At 37.7% G+C, this 15,742-nt stretch overlaps 1 protein-coding gene across 1 annotated transcript in view; it reads right to left on the bottom strand.

Annotated features, from left to right (window-relative positions):
- The window catches only part of TTN (titin), a 303,381-nt gene that overhangs the window by 233,777 nt on the left and 53,862 nt on the right, over positions 1 to 15,742 (bottom strand). The window contains exons 40-45 of the mRNA XM_067471246.1: positions 12,522 to 12,753; positions 11,383 to 11,667; positions 11,134 to 11,259; positions 8,377 to 8,565; positions 6,576 to 6,947; positions 2,062 to 2,118 (exon numbers count right to left, since the gene is read on the bottom strand). Of these exons, the coding sequence (XP_067327347.1) occupies positions 2,062 to 2,118; positions 6,576 to 6,947; positions 8,377 to 8,565; positions 11,134 to 11,259; positions 11,383 to 11,667; positions 12,522 to 12,753 (1,261 nt within the window). The remainder of the gene's footprint in view (positions 1 to 2,061; positions 2,119 to 6,575; positions 6,948 to 8,376; positions 8,566 to 11,133; positions 11,260 to 11,382; positions 11,668 to 12,521; positions 12,754 to 15,742) is intronic.

Here is a 15,742-nt window from a genome sequence, read left to right as displayed (position 1 = left end):
GACCGACCCCTTTGTCTTTACTTGAGATGCCATAGAGACTTTATTAGCAAACTGGTCACTCTTTCCCCGAAACCCTACAGTTCTCACAGATTGAACTTTCACCTCAGCTGTTCCTTGTGATAGACACATTTTTTTCTTTTCTTGTATAGTTTTCCTTGCTTCTCGAAGACGCTGCAACTTTAGTTTTATTTCTTCATCAAGCAAAGCCTCTTTTTCCCTTTCTCCCTTAATAAAATGCTGGTTTCTTACCAAATCCTTGTCATACACAAATTCTTGTCTCAAAGAAGGGATATTTTCAAAGCTTATAGTCCTAACCATTCCTTTGGTAGGAGACAAAGCCATCAAAGCTCTCTCAGTCTCCTGCCTTTTATCAAATGGAGAACCAATGCACCTCAAGTCAACCTTAAGCCTTTCATCTCTTCTTTTCTGAACCATGTGTTCTATGTGCTGACGCGTATGCTCTGACTTTCTTAGAAATTCTAGGTATTTAGAATTTTCCTCCTTACCACGTGCTACCAACAATGATGCTGTGGACTCAGCTGAGCCCTCACTGTTCAGAGCAAAAACTCTATAACTTCCAGAGTCCCTTTCCTGAACTTCTTTCACCTCTAGGCTGGAACTGTGCATATCCAAGCAGCTCTCAGTCTTTATTACTCTTCGGAGACTTTTGGGAATTTGCCTATTGTTATGAAACCATGAAATTTGAGGTGAAGGATAGGCCATTAATTTGCACTGGAAAACAACTGGGTCTCCCACCAAAACAGACCTATACTTTAACTTTTCTACAAAAGAAGGGTTCACTTTCTCAGAACAGGAACGTGTGGCTGAGATTCTACTTGCATGCTTCTGATTGGATAGAGATCCTTGACTCAGAAGATCTTCAGTATCTTGTTGAGTTGCTGGTTTTTCTGTATACGCTGACTCTTCACCGAAGAACAGTTCTGCAAGAGAATACCATTATATTACAGCACACTCTGCAGGTTCCACCACACATTAAAGAAAAAAATTGAAAAGAAATGATATAACTATAAATGAAATTAAATAATAAGCATGCTACAGATTCATCACAAATCCATAAAAAAAATTCACTCACCATATTTGTTCGAATAAACGCAACGCCTTGCTCTGTTTTAAAGATTCTGACACGAAAATCGTTCGTTGTCGGTTCGTTCGTCCAACTGTGGAAATTTCTTCATCAACAAGCAAAAATGAATCTCGAAATTACATGTTCTTGTGAGTGCATGTTTTTTACTGCCTGAAAAGCTTTCTATTTTTATTTTGGTGCAATTTTTTTCTAATTCCAAGAGGGGTAGGGGATTCTTACCTGACTTGCAGACAGTAGAATAAACGCCCTTTCTGATCCCTTTGATTGTGGGTTAAAATGATCAAACAATTGAAAAGATGGTTTTTCAAAGGTATGGAAAAAATGTAAAGTGTAAGTAATTTGCTAAAATGAAATGAGAAGGCGTTTATTCGAACTAATACAGCTGCTAACTTCATGGTGTTATGCAAAATAAGAAAAAGAAAGCAAGCAACATGGACCAACTATGCTATCTGCAAGCCAGTGTAAGAAATGTATTATGGAGAATTAATCTCATATTCATGAAATGGGAGGGCACAGTGGAACAGGTCACTTTCCAACTCTGCATAAAACCACTTCTTAAACATATGCCACACCGGGTTTGTCTTGGCCAACTAATAAATGTTACAGCACTCCAGAATTTTAAAACCATTTTCAGAGATTTGTTCTAATTTTAAATGCCCATGCATTAGAGAATGTATATGAAAGAATAGCTTTTGCAACCAGCTGCACAGCATGTAGTGAAAGTAAAGACAGCAAATCTGGAAAATATGAAAGTTTTAAAAGAACTTTAAAACTTGTACTCTTTTATAATGCAGGCTATCCTCAGCATGTTTGAAAAAGAAAACAAAACATGCAGCATATTCAGATATGCTTCAGAATATGTTTTGCTTTTTTCATCATACGGAAAAGCTTCTCAAATAGTTACTGTTTTTTATGCTAAATCTTTGCTTCAGTGTCACATTCATTTTTGACTGTACCTTTAACTTCCATCTCAATCTGCTGCTCTATCTTCTCCTGAAGGACTTTTTCTAAGGCTGCAATAAAAAAGAGGTTTGATTAATAGACTGAAAACTGAATATAGGGACAACAAGGCATTACTGTATGGTGCATTGATAGAAAATTCACACGAACATACATACATGTACATGCCAGGAAATGCCTGATAAGTCTAAAATGCTAAGTGGGAGAATGATTAGATATTGTCTACTTTTTGACTTCATTTTTAAAAGGACATCACCTATTTTTTATTGTTTGTAATTCAACATGCCTTTAACATGCCATAACTGCCATGAGAAATATATACATAGATATATCCAGCAATCCACAGTCATTCCATTTATCATGTACCAGGGACTGAATAGGTTTCAATGCAATTGAAGTATGCAGGAGGAAGTTGTACATGGAAGGAACATGCAGTTGCCAACCTGTCACTCTCAGATGTGTGCTGCACTCGGCTTGTCCCGCAGAATTAACTATTCTGCATTTGTATACACCCCTCTGATTCTCCTGAACTTTGAGTAACTTTAAACTGCACAGTGGGCCATCATGCCTTAAAGAGCTTAATGCAGATTCCTCAACTATTAGCTGGTTATACAGCCAGATGACACAAGGTGTAGGTACACCTTTGATTACACAGAACAGTGAGACATCCTCTCCTTCTTTTACAAAGGTTTCTGGGGGAAGAGTTTCAAGGAAGACTGGGACTGTGGCGACAGTGTCCACGATGTCTTCACATGGCACAACGTCAGGGTAATAGTCTCTGATTCTTAGTTTCTTGTTGTCTTGCATTCCTTCACTTGAAGATACTGTCATGCTGGTGGTTTCCGTGGAAGATGACTCTTGTTTGTATTCATAAGCTGTTTTAATCTGAGATTCTTTGACTGTTTTTATGCTTTTAGTATCTGATTCAAGGGTAATTTTTGTTACTGTCCTGGCTTGTGCTTCTTTAGCTAGGTAAGAATAAAGTTAGGATACGATTAGATGTTTTGCAGCAATCAAAAATCTATACTTAGAAAAATAAATAAATAAAGCTATTAGTATGGTAAAAAGGATGTTCAGCAGGTTAGTGCAAAACCAGTAGACTATTACGTCTTTTGCTATTCTCTTCCACATTTGAGGGCTCTATTCATGTTAGCCTAGCTGTTGGTTGCAATGTGGTCCATAGGATATGTGCCATTGACTTTAGAGGAATTGAAAGAGTCCATAATAGTTTTCTACAAAAGCATCTTCAGTCTGAATCAAGATTTCTTCCTCATGAACAAAAAGCCGGGTGCAGGTGCAATACTTTTCTCTTGTGTACAAAAAGTAAAGAAGTTCATCTCTTTGGTTAAAAGCAAGGTCAATGTAACAAAATTTGCGGACACTGTTTTGGCTTTAGGTTGATATTTCCATTCTTCTCCTTGTGCACTTATACAAGTGCCACAAGCAAACTGAAAAGCATTATCATTTTACAGAAGAAAAATACATTCATGTTCAAACACAAGTGACCCTCACAGGTGGAGACATTTTTGATAGATTTGAGCGATAGTGCAGCGTAGAGACAATAGAGATTGGGTAATATTAGGCATTGCATAATTTGTGCCATTAGTATCTGATTTGCAATAGAATGGAAGGGAATGTTAGCACATTTGTGCTCAGGTTTACAGAATGGTATGGTCAATAAAAATGCTTCACAATATAAAGTTCTGATTTGGAGAAAATGTACATGGCATTAACATGAAAAATCTTTCTTCCTTCTTTCTTTGTTTTTTTTTTTTGGGGGGGAGGGTTGTTTTGTTTTTTTAAGCAAGCTGTGCATTATATTTTAGTGGATGACTGACATTGGGTCTCTTTAAGCATCTATGCAAACTGGAAAGCCCTTGGCTAACAATTCAAGGATGGGGGGAAATTTTGGGCTCATGCTATTTCATGAAAATATTTATTTCACATATTTCAAGACTGGGAATAGAACAACATATACATTGCTTCCAAAATCTATTCACTGTCAATGTTGGGGGTTTATTTTGATTTAAAAAAATGTATACACAACCATGTGTACATTTGAAAAATGTATAAGACTATAATGCCTGAAAAACATAATAAAATTGGCCTTTATCAGGATGGCACATACCAAAAAAAGTGGTATTACTCAGCAAGAAGGCATACAAAAATGTGTACATTTGGGATTGGGGGCTATGTATACAGAAATATTTTTTCCCCAAAATCCAATATTGAATTGCCAGTGCAAGAATTGCCAGTGAGATGTTGAGAAAATTCAACACATATGCACATGCTGTCCTACTTCTCTTTGACTAATTGTGCATTTTCCAATTACTTCAGAAGTCTTCTACAAACTAATTATCACTTTTGAAAATCAACTAATGTTTCTGTCAGCAACATTTTATGTTTTATAAGAGTAGGTTTCATGTTATTAACTGTTATACCTTATTTCACTGAGTAATATAGACATTTTAATGTATTTTTTCAGAAAAAAGTGGTGCCATTATGTTAGCTAGTATACACTAGCTAACTAGCACAGGAGGAATCCAGGATTTCTGCATCACATGACTTTCTGTACCAATGACAGCTTTGCCTACCTGCCCACCCACTCCCCTTGGAGCTATGGCTCTTCACTGGGTTGAGTCTGAAAGCGAATATTGTCACACTCTTCATTAGGTTGAGTCTGAAAGGGTTGAAGAGAGAGAGAATACCTGTATTTGGACTCAACTCAATAAAGAACTGTACCTGTAAGAGAAACAGGTGAGCAGGCGAAGTTGTCATGGGTACAGTAGGTCACGTGAGGAGGAAAGCCTAGATTCTTCCTGTGTAAGCTAGTCTGTACAGTTGGTCTTCCAGCAACACATTGGCACAATTGACATGGTATGATGCTTCAAAGCATGTGACTATTATGCAAGGATAGACAAGAACCCAATTTTGGGACCTGAAAAGAGGGTGTGTGACTATTACATGGTGAAATATAGGCAAATCCAGTTATTGGTTTTAGCTAGCTATACTTCAAGGATGAATACAATAATTTTTCTACTGCTACAAAAATTAGTGATGTAACTTGCTGGGAAGTGGCAGATGATCTATCTAATTTGGAAGCAAATTACATAGATTACCATGGAAAAATATTAATGTATGAATAGAGCCCTAAATGTAGAGGGAGGGAAGCTGAGACTGAAAATTATGATTCCAAACTAAATGCTAGCACTGAAGCCATAGGCAATGATGATGAGAATGAAATGAGATAAGTCACACAATGTTAAAAATCACCTTCCACCGTTAGTATAGCAGATGTTGTTACTTCTCCATAGTCGTTACGAACAGTACAGCTGTACAATCCTTGATCTAAAAGCTGGACATTAACAATGGTGAGGAAAAGAACGCTTCCATTTTGTGATAGCCTCATTCGTTCAGACTCTTCAATTGCTCCTCCTTCATGGGACCAGAGGATTTCAGAAAAGTTCTCGCTTTCCAAAGCGCACATAAACTGAGCAGTATCTCCACATCTCACGGTAAGATCATGAAGTTTGAGAAGAATCTTTGGGGGAGTTTCCTGTGGCATTTGGATTGAGGTTACAGATATCTTGGTAGTTTCCGACTTCTGGGTAACGGCATGAAGAGTCTCAGTTTCTTTCACAGTTGAAATTCCAGAAATGTGTTCAAAGGACTTCGTGACTGTTTCTTTTGATGGCTGTTGTATGGATTTGGTTTCTTTTACATAAACTTTGGTTTCCTTCTTTGCAAAAGGGGAAGCAATATGTACTTCTGATTTTGCCTGGACAGACTCTCTTACATCTTTCCCAGAACTTTGCCTATCTAAGGCTTGCACTGTGTAATCAAGTAACAAAACAGATGATTAATACCTAATGCACTTCAGTGGGCCTACTTAAGAACAACATTACAGATGAAGACAACACAATGCATCACCTTCTCCTGAAAGCCTAGCATGCCAGGTGCATTCATTAAATGCATCCTTGGTAGGCAACATAATGAATGCATAAAGAAAATCCAGCCACACTAATAGATGAAAGATGGAGCAAACTCATGTGGTAATGTATGGTATATATTTGCCTCCTCTTTTTCTTGTGGTTTTCTGCAGCAGTTTAAAAAATATTGGTGATGCCCTAACAAAACATTTACCATATCCTGTCAGGAGTCCTCATTTATCCTCTTTAAAACCGAGTAGAGCAAACTTCAGAGAATGCTACCAACTTCTGACAACTTGCTGCCTTGAAATGTGCATTTGTTTAGTCTAACTGGAGAATTGTAACACCTGAGTCATACAACTAGGATGCAAAATCTAAAATATGAAGTGATACTTGGAAAGGGCAGGAGAGAAAGAGTGGTTTATTTGGTTACTGCTAGAACGATCATCATTAGTGATGGTACAGCTAAATCTAAAGAAATGTGAAATGAGGAAAAAGGAGGAGGACATTAGTCATAGTGTAGAAAAGTGTGGTTTTATGCAACAAACTGAATCCCTAGGAACAAAAAAGGGGGGCTTTACCTTCATCAGTCACTGTAAGTGTAGCTGTGCAAGTTGCATCTCCAGCACTGTTTCTAGCTTTGCAAGAGTATTGCCCAGCATGTTCTGAGAAAGCATCTACTATAATCAATATGGCTGTGCCTGTAGACTCATCAAAGTGGAAAACTATGTCTTTTGCTGGCAACATTAGCTGTTGGTTATGAAACCAGAGGATTTCTGGTTTCGGCATGGCAGAAACCCTGGCTTGGAATCTGACTGTTTCCCCGCTGCATACGCTATAGCTGGAAATAGGCTGGATAAAGATGGGCCTTTGGCCAACGGGTTCCTTCTTAATGGAAACAGATGAAGAAACATGCCTTTGGGAATATGAGGTAACTTCTTCAACCTTAAGCCCTGAAAAGAAGCATGCTCAACTTTAATTTCTTAGTCCGCACATCAGTCACCATTCTCTCACTCCACTACATTTTTATGTTTTTCTTTTCCCCAGTGTTACTGTTTTAGCTGTGGTGTGAAACAGAAAACACCTTAAGATGAAAAGAATAATGCCTATTTTCCACTTATGCTTCAAATCTGAATATTAAGTTTAAAAATCTTAAGTTTTGAGAAATGCTTTAGATATTTCAAATCAACCTAGAAACATTAACTAGAGAAACAAGGGAAAAACAGAAGGGGGAAAAAGAAGTCTACAGCTAGGGAAGGACTCTTTCTTTTATAGTGCATTGAGTTGTGCATTTGTGTAGAAAGGACGATCCTTTATAATTACAGTGGGAAATGCAGTCCTGTCTCGTACAGAAATCAACCTGATGAACTTTAGCAATGCCTATTTAAGTAATATGTTTCTCATCTTGGCTAGATTCAAATAATTGCTTTAAGGTATGCCATGTGATGCCCTCAAATGGTGCTCTGAAATGTAGAATTTCATGGCATACTTCAGGAATTTGATTTCTCACATGAAACAGCCTGATTGTCTTCTCTTTTTTCACCTTCCTATTTTATCATTTGGCGTTTTTGGCATTTTAAATTTATCCAAATATAAAACTATGTAGATGACATGTTGATATATATATATATATCAAAAAGTGTGCGAACAGAGTTCTCTAGAACAGATGAATGCAAGGCCCCTTGTACACTATCCTATACCCCAAGATCTGATCCCAGATTATCTGCTTATCTTAGATTATCTGGTAGTGGAGATTCATATAATCCAGTTTTAAGTAGATACTCATCAGATCCTGGGATATATGGCAGTGTTGAAGGGGCCCAATACTCCTAATCTCATATAACGTTCTCACGTCAATGTGAGAAAAAGTCCCAATCTGCTATGTATTACTAAATGTAATGAAGAAGGAGGCATCCCTGGGCTCCTGGGTTTCGGTGATGACAGCCACTGGTATACTATACCATATATTTCTGGATTCATTGTCAAAATAATGAACCACAACCTTAGCATAAAGAGTTGCATATATATGTTAAGCATAAGCCTCAAATCCTAGACAGTTCTTTTATCTCTTTTAAATTAAAAGAAATAGGTTATGGGAATTATTTTATGTTTCCCTTGAACTTTTCTTTGGTGTGTGCTAAATGCTTGATGGAGACAAAACAAAAGGGTGGAAGGTATGGAACACAGGGACAATTTACAGTTACCTGGTGCATACTTTGCATGGCGGAGACAAATGGACATTTGGAACATCAGACGAGGGGATTTATTAATTGTGTTAAAAACACACTGACATGATGGACGACTCCATAGAGGCTTAGGAGACAGTATTAATATTAAACCACATGCAGATTTTCTCTCTTTTGGTTAGACAGCACACTGTACCTTCCAGCTTCAGCGTAGCTGTACTTGACACCTGGCCTACAGAATTGCTGGCCACAAAGGTGTAAATCCCTTCATCTTCTGGGTAAGCTTCCGCAATTTCCAGTTGGAAAGTGTCTTCAAATTGAGTCATCCTAAAGAAGCGGGAAGGCTTGATCTCTTTGTCTTTGCAATACCAGGCTGTTTTGAGGTCTGCCAAGTGAAAAAAATACACACATCTTTATAAAAAGCACAATGCATTTTTGTTTTTGTTATGATGTTCTTCATGAGCAAATCCATGAAAAACTTGGGCGTTTGCTTGCATTTCACTGAACGAATGCCACATTTCACATGCCAAGTCCGTATTGGGTTTTCCTTTCTTTTCTCTAACCTTGAACCTGACTATTCCTTGTGTTGCTGTTTTCTTACTCTTTCCACTATTGGTCAATGATGTTGACCAGGTAGAGGAAAAACTATATCATACATTCAAGTTAAAATATTACAGGGGTGGCATGTGTTGTTTAAATCTCTTTATGTAGAAAAATGAATCTAAACATGTTTTTCTTTTACCTAGCTTCCATCCATTACATCTGGAATGTTAGTAGCATGAAAAATGAACAATTCTAAAGGCTATGGGTTTTTTTTTATGAAGAATGTATGCACTGTCTTCTGCTCTAGTCATTTTGGGATCAGAGGAAGAGAAAAGGGGCTCATAGACAGCTAGTGACCTCTTCACACAGGCTTATTTTTGGTGGCAGCAACAGGTTTTTAGCAGTTTTAGAGAAATCTGTCCGTGGTGGCTCCATGGCAAAACTGCTAAAAACCCATTGCTGCAGCTCAAAAATAGCCGGTGACAAATGGATTGAGCCAGCTGCCTGATACTTCCCCCCGTGTGATGAGGTAGGTGGGAAGCTGGAACGGTGCAGGGTGTGGGGTGACAGGTCTCAATGCTTCCTGGGTGAACATCGCAATCACTACAATTTGCGATTTCAGTGGCATGCATGACAACATCCTTGATCCAAGTATAAAGGAGAACTCCACATTAAAAAAGGCTCCCCTGCTCTCTTACAGAAAGGTGTGTTTATGACCTAGGATTTTGCATTTTGACCATTTCTGGTTTCAGAAAGTGCACTGGTCCTTAAATTTGTTGAATAAGTAGGGGGTACCTGTATGTTTAATATCAGTGTTAGCATAGATCTTTGTTGTGATGAGCTTAAGTAGCTGGCATGCCAGAAGGATATGAGAGAAATACTTGAAATTTGGAAGTGTATAATAATATTTAGCAGCTTTCATTGATCCCTTAACAGTGGATCATTTATGAAGAAAAAAATTGTACTAGAAGTTAGCTTTGTACTATTACAAAACGTTATACTGGAAAATAATTTTGATGTAGGAGTTTATTTTTTAGGCAGCTAGATCCCTAAGATTTGAAATGATTGGCATTTTTCTAGTTTTCAAAATATAACTAGATTTTGTAAAATGTGTATGGTATAATGACATTTAGATAAGTGTAAAACAGATGTTGGAAATGTGTAATAAACACGTAGAAAGCTAAATGCACCCAATACAGAACAATGGAAGATGAACACATAAAACAGACCTTGCCATTCTTGTAAAACAGTGCATTTCTCTTCTGAAAAAAATAATAATTTCATGCTGTACATGTAGGATATGCAAATACATTCATGAACAATGCAAAAAGAGTGGGAATGCTAAAGAACAACTCCTTATGCTCTATTCTGCAGATATATCTATCATCTCAGCCATTACCATGCACATCAAATTGTATATATACTCATGAGGGCATATATACAAACATTTCTTTGACATGCCTTGCATAGTTGTAATCAATATTATGCCAATATTTTCAGTGTAAACTCCTACATGCTTTCTTTTTTAATTTTTTAAACAACAAAAAAGAGATTTTGTTTTCCTTGTAGTTGTTGAAAAAAGAACATTGGGGAATGGGAGGCCTGTGCAGAGAGACCTCCCCATATTGCTAGCTGCTTGCCTGCCTGCCTCTCTCTCTCAACTATGTGTTTGAAGCATGAGTTGTACACTGTTATTAAATGCACAATCTAGGGCAAGGGGAATAACAAAGCTATACTGAGCCCTATCATAATCCATAATGAATTACTGTTAGATTCCTGGTGCAAAATTAACTCTACAAAGAGGTTTTAAAAGCTGTACTTCTGGGACTAATAGAGCAATATAAATACTTTTTTTATAATGGAATATAATAGCTAAAGTATGGTAGGATTTCTCATGTTGGCACGCATGTACTTTTTAGCTGAGTGTAGGTACCCAAATACAAAAGATAAAGTGAGAATTGACAGTCATGCCAATTGATCGATTAAATGCCATGGTTTTCAAGGCCAGTAGTGGAGACTAAGTGTATTGTTCATTTTTCATGCTTATCTAAACAAACTCTCATTATATTAGATTCTATAAAATTCGGGAACATCACTGCACTGACATATTTTGTAAAAATACTAGGAAACATGACAAAACGGCGTTTTGAATTTTAAAAAGTTGAAACAATCGAACCTATGATTGCCTTTTGAAATTGTACAAAGGAGCCTGTGGTGCTTTTGGAACCATCAGTAGTATAGTTCTAGTGCTTTCATCACTATCTAATATTCTCACATTTGACTAGCACTATATAAATCTATATACAGTAATACATGTAATGGCCTGTGCCTGGGTACGAGAAACCCGGCTTCTGACATGGACCAGTTGACCAAGGAGCACAAAAGTTTTGTATGATGTTGTTAAACTAACCTGTCCCTGTAACTCTGCACTGAAAGTGAGTGGGCTGTCCCTCAGAAGTAATAGCATCACGGAGTGGGGTGATAATGGTAGGTGGGTAAATTGGCACTTCTACATCAGGAGAAACAACTTCTGGGACTAAGGGGGAAAAAAGACCAAAAAGTGATTATTAGCCTCCATGGAAGAGCACACATCACAAAATATTGACAATGTCATTTTTTAAAGAAAAAAAAAATGCTTGAGAGAGCTGGGAGAGCTTGCCTTCCACCGACAGGGATGCTGAAGACGTGGCAATGCCATAGTCGTTCTTTGCTTCAATGGTGTAAACAGCAGCATCTTCAGGGAACGTCTCAATCAGCAACAGAGTATATTCTTGGGCATCATGCAGGAACTTGACCTTAAAGCCTGGAGAAAGTGGCTGTTCATCCTTGTACCATGAGATCTTGGGTGCAGGCTTCCCGGACACTACAGCACAGAAACGAGCTGGCTTCCCGGACTCTACAGTGGCTGGCTGAAGCTCCTTTACAATCTCAGGTGGCTCAGGAGCTGTACATTAAAAACAATAACATAATAATTTATTTTACAATTATTCAATCAATCTTTCTATTCCTTGAACAAAGCCAGACTTTTAAGTACATCTACCCAATGTGGCAGAAGACCAATGGAACTGGATCTGGATTTAAGAGAACCAATTGCTAATTGTAACTCAATAGGCTGATTAGCGTAGTGATGAAGAATCGGTTTAAAGGCATGCTATTAATTACATGGGTTGTAAGAAGAGTTTGCATGTTTGAACTCTCCCCCATACTAGAAACATCTCAAATATTGAAAGAAGAAAAAAGACTTGGCTAGAATCCTTTCCTAGTATGGTTTCTAGTGGGATTTTCCAAGATGGCCCTAGGAAACCAATCAGCCTTTTTCTGGGCATGTGATTTAGCCCTAATTGTCAGTCAATGAAGTAGGAAATAGAAAGCAATGATAAAAGAAAAAAGTATTCCATCTGACATGGACCAATTGGCTGGTTTTGTGTTGGAATGACAGATTCTCTTATTTTACTGTTCTGATTTCTATGTCAGCTCACACATATACATTGTGTTCCTGACTTATGGTGATATTATCTTAACTTTTCTTGGCAAGATTTATTCAAAGGGGCTTTACTACTACCTTCCTTTTAGTCTAAGAGAGTGTGAATTGCTGAAAGTCACCCTGTAGGTTTCCATAGCTAAGTGGGGTTCAAACCCTGGTATCAATAATTGTAGTCCAACTCTCAAATGTCAAGCTAATACCTTGATTATTTAGGTACTTTCATAAGCCCAAGTCTCTTATATACCAAAATAGTAATGGGCAATTCACAGAAAGAGCAACAATTAAAAATCCAATAAAAGTCTAACAATACCTACCATTCACATGCAGAGTAATAGAACTTCTATTTCTTCCAGCTATAAATGTATATTCTCCAGCATCTGTATATCTGGTTTCAGTGATAGTCATCTTATGAATTCTTCGTTCCACCACATAATGATATCTTTCTTCAGTATGGAAGTTGATCTCAATTCCATCTTTGTACCAGCGTGTGTCAATGTCATCCTCATTTACTTCAAACTCGACCACAGCTCGTTGTTTCTCAATAACCTACCAGTAAAAGTGATTTATCATATATTACTTTTAAAACTTTTTTTCTCTTGAATGGAATCCTTTTTTAAAAGGCTGAAGAAGAAAAGTCAGTATTTCCTAATAGTAATAGCACTGCTCTTGTTCAGGTCCCCAGCCTGTAAAAGAGGTTCCCTGGGGCTTGTTCTAGACTAGCATGTAGAAAGGGCATAATCCTTTTTGTGACTATAATCATTTGGATCAATAAAAGTAGGAATCTGCTCCCTCCTCTACATGTGCCTGTTACTTACTAACTGCCTTCTATGTGCTTGAGGGGGAAAGTGTGACATGCTTGGACTATGCATGCAGAGTGGCAACCCCTATCTCTCAATAGGTTCAGTACCTTGGATAGTTTATTTTTAAACAAACAACAACAACAACCTGAAGTGGATTAACTCCACTAGCAGTGGACCTATCAGTTGTCTCTGTTTGTAGTAGCATCATGCAGAGTATTGGGTTCTGGCTATGCTGGATTCTAATGAAGTGGGATGACGAGAGAAACCAAACAAGACAATTTCTGAGACTTGAAAAGTAAAGACAGTTTATTGCTCCAGGTGGAAGACTTTGCTGGAATCCATTCCAAAGGGCAGAGCCCAGAACAAAACGGATTCTCCTCTTTTATACATTCCTCTGTTACCAGCAGGCAAAGTTACATGCATATTCAGTTCTACATCACTTGACTGTCTCAACATATGGTACATACATCAGTTCTTCTAAAAGCACAGTCATAGATAAACATTACATTTTTTCAGCCCATCAATCAAGAGGCCCATTACTACTCTCCTTCCATTAGGCTGGTGTCAGCCCATGACCGGTATCAAGAATTTACAGATAACAGCTCAGTCTCTTGCCTTTACATTGAACAAACCTCCTGAACACTCCTGGGCCTTCTAGCTACAACATCAAGAATCTATTTTTGTTTTCTACATTTAAATGTGCTTGTACATACAATATATATATGTGTGTGCATGCACATATATATCTTAATACATCCATATCACACACACACACCCAAAGCATATGGATTCACTTCAGATCTTTCCTTCATAGGGGTACAGAATGCTTTCAGTTTTAGTTCCAGGTTTGCTATTACAAACAATGACTGTGTCTGCATCTCTTTGAGCCTCTTGCCCAGTGATAGAAATCATGTAGCCTTCCAGATGTGGTTTGACTGAAAGTCCCTGAAACCTTAACCAGTATAGCCAATGGTGAAAAGGTCTAGGAAATGCAGCACAGGAACGTCTATATGCTTACATGATTTGTACATGTGTTGAGTAGAAATGACCCCACTTCATCGTGCTACTTGGCATGAAATAAATGTTATTTTTCCCTTCCTTCCTTGTTGAGCTTAACTCTAGGGTACATGAAGGGGGGACCTTATGTTGTGCATCTTGTCAGAGAATATAATCTTGTGGTACACATCTAATCCCCACCAACCTACTATAAGGTATTCAGGATTCAAGCAGACTAGTTTTTCCCATCTTCCACCTTCCCTTCTTTCCCTTCTGTCCCTCTTTCCCTTCCTCTGTTCTCTCTCTTTTCCTTCCTTCCCTTTTTTCTTCTTTTTTGTACTGACATTAAAAGTTTCTGAAAGATTATAAGTTCTTGCCCTTTTGTTGTATATCTTTTTCTTCTTGTTTAAAATGTTTATATCATATCAAAAAATAGAGGGAAGCATATTGTAAAACTCTAGATCAAAGTGGCAGATTAACACTCTAAAAGTAATGTCAGAGGCTTTCATGGCAGGAATCACTGGGTTGCTGAGTTTTCGGGACTGTATGGTCATGTTCCATAAGCATTTTCTCCAAATTCGCTCACTTGATGAAGCAACCTGGACACAGCATATTATTTGAGAACACAGAAATGCTGGATGACTCTAACAACTGCTATGTCAGACTACACAGAGAAGCCACTGAAATCCACAAGCATGTGGACAATTGCAACAGAAAGGAGGAAACCATGAAAATGAACAAAATATGGCTACAAGTATTAAAAAGCTCTAAAATCAAGACATTCAATAAAGAAAACATCAAAGAAACATAGGAAATCCAGATATGAATCAATCAGGGCCAATTAACAGCTCCCAACAAAGGATTCCCTCAGGCAGTAAACAGTCAGACCTTGAAACTGAAAGCCTAATCAATGCTAATCAAGGTGCAATTGCAACATTCACACCTGCCTCAAACAGTCAAGAGTTCTTTCTCACATCCCGGACATTCCACAGATATATTAACCTCACTTGCTTAGTTTCCAACATACCTTACAACCCCTGAGTATGCCTGCCATAGATGCACGCGAAATGTTAGGAGAAAATGCTTATGGAAAATGGCCATACAGCCTGGAAAACTCACAGCAACCCAGTTCACTAAAAGGATATACTACTCCTGAACTGCATTTATCTTTAAAACCTTTGTACACATTGCGGTAATATTCTGAGAACATTTTAGGAGGAATACTCTGGGAATAAGGATTTCTTTCCCATTATAATTTTCTTAGAGTTTCCAGATTCTTCATAGAAAAGGCAAAGCTTCCTTGTGTGCAATGGCATTAAATGATTTGAACTGAACCAGAAGGGGAATTTAGCAATATGTGCAGCATTTTAAAATATTAAGAACTTTATCTAAAGAGACAGCAAATATGTTATAGGGAATACTGCACACTGCTGGGGTTTCGCTGTCTGACTTCAGTATAGTAATTCCTCCTACTGAAGTGACAATTTTAAAGGCATCAATATATAATCATCTGAACAAGTATCCTTCATTCGATCCTGAATATTCTTTCTGTATAAATTGATAAATTTGCAATTGAAAAAAAATGTCACTACAGCACATTCAGAATTTATCAACAATGACATCTCAGAGAGAGAAAAAATGTTTGAACAATTGATGACCATTTTTTTTCATGGGAGGAGGACCCTGAAATTTCTGCTATAAGGGACAAATACGTATTGTACAGCTTATCAGATCATCAG

The sequence above is a fragment of the Anolis sagrei genome, chromosome 1, assembly GCF_037176765.1.
Source record: "Anolis sagrei isolate rAnoSag1 chromosome 1, rAnoSag1.mat, whole genome shotgun sequence".
NCBI classification, from domain to species: domain Eukaryota; kingdom Metazoa; phylum Chordata; class Lepidosauria; order Squamata; family Dactyloidae; genus Anolis; species Anolis sagrei.
Note: the sequence above shows the minus strand (reverse complement) of the source record. Positions and strands in the feature narration are given on the sequence as shown.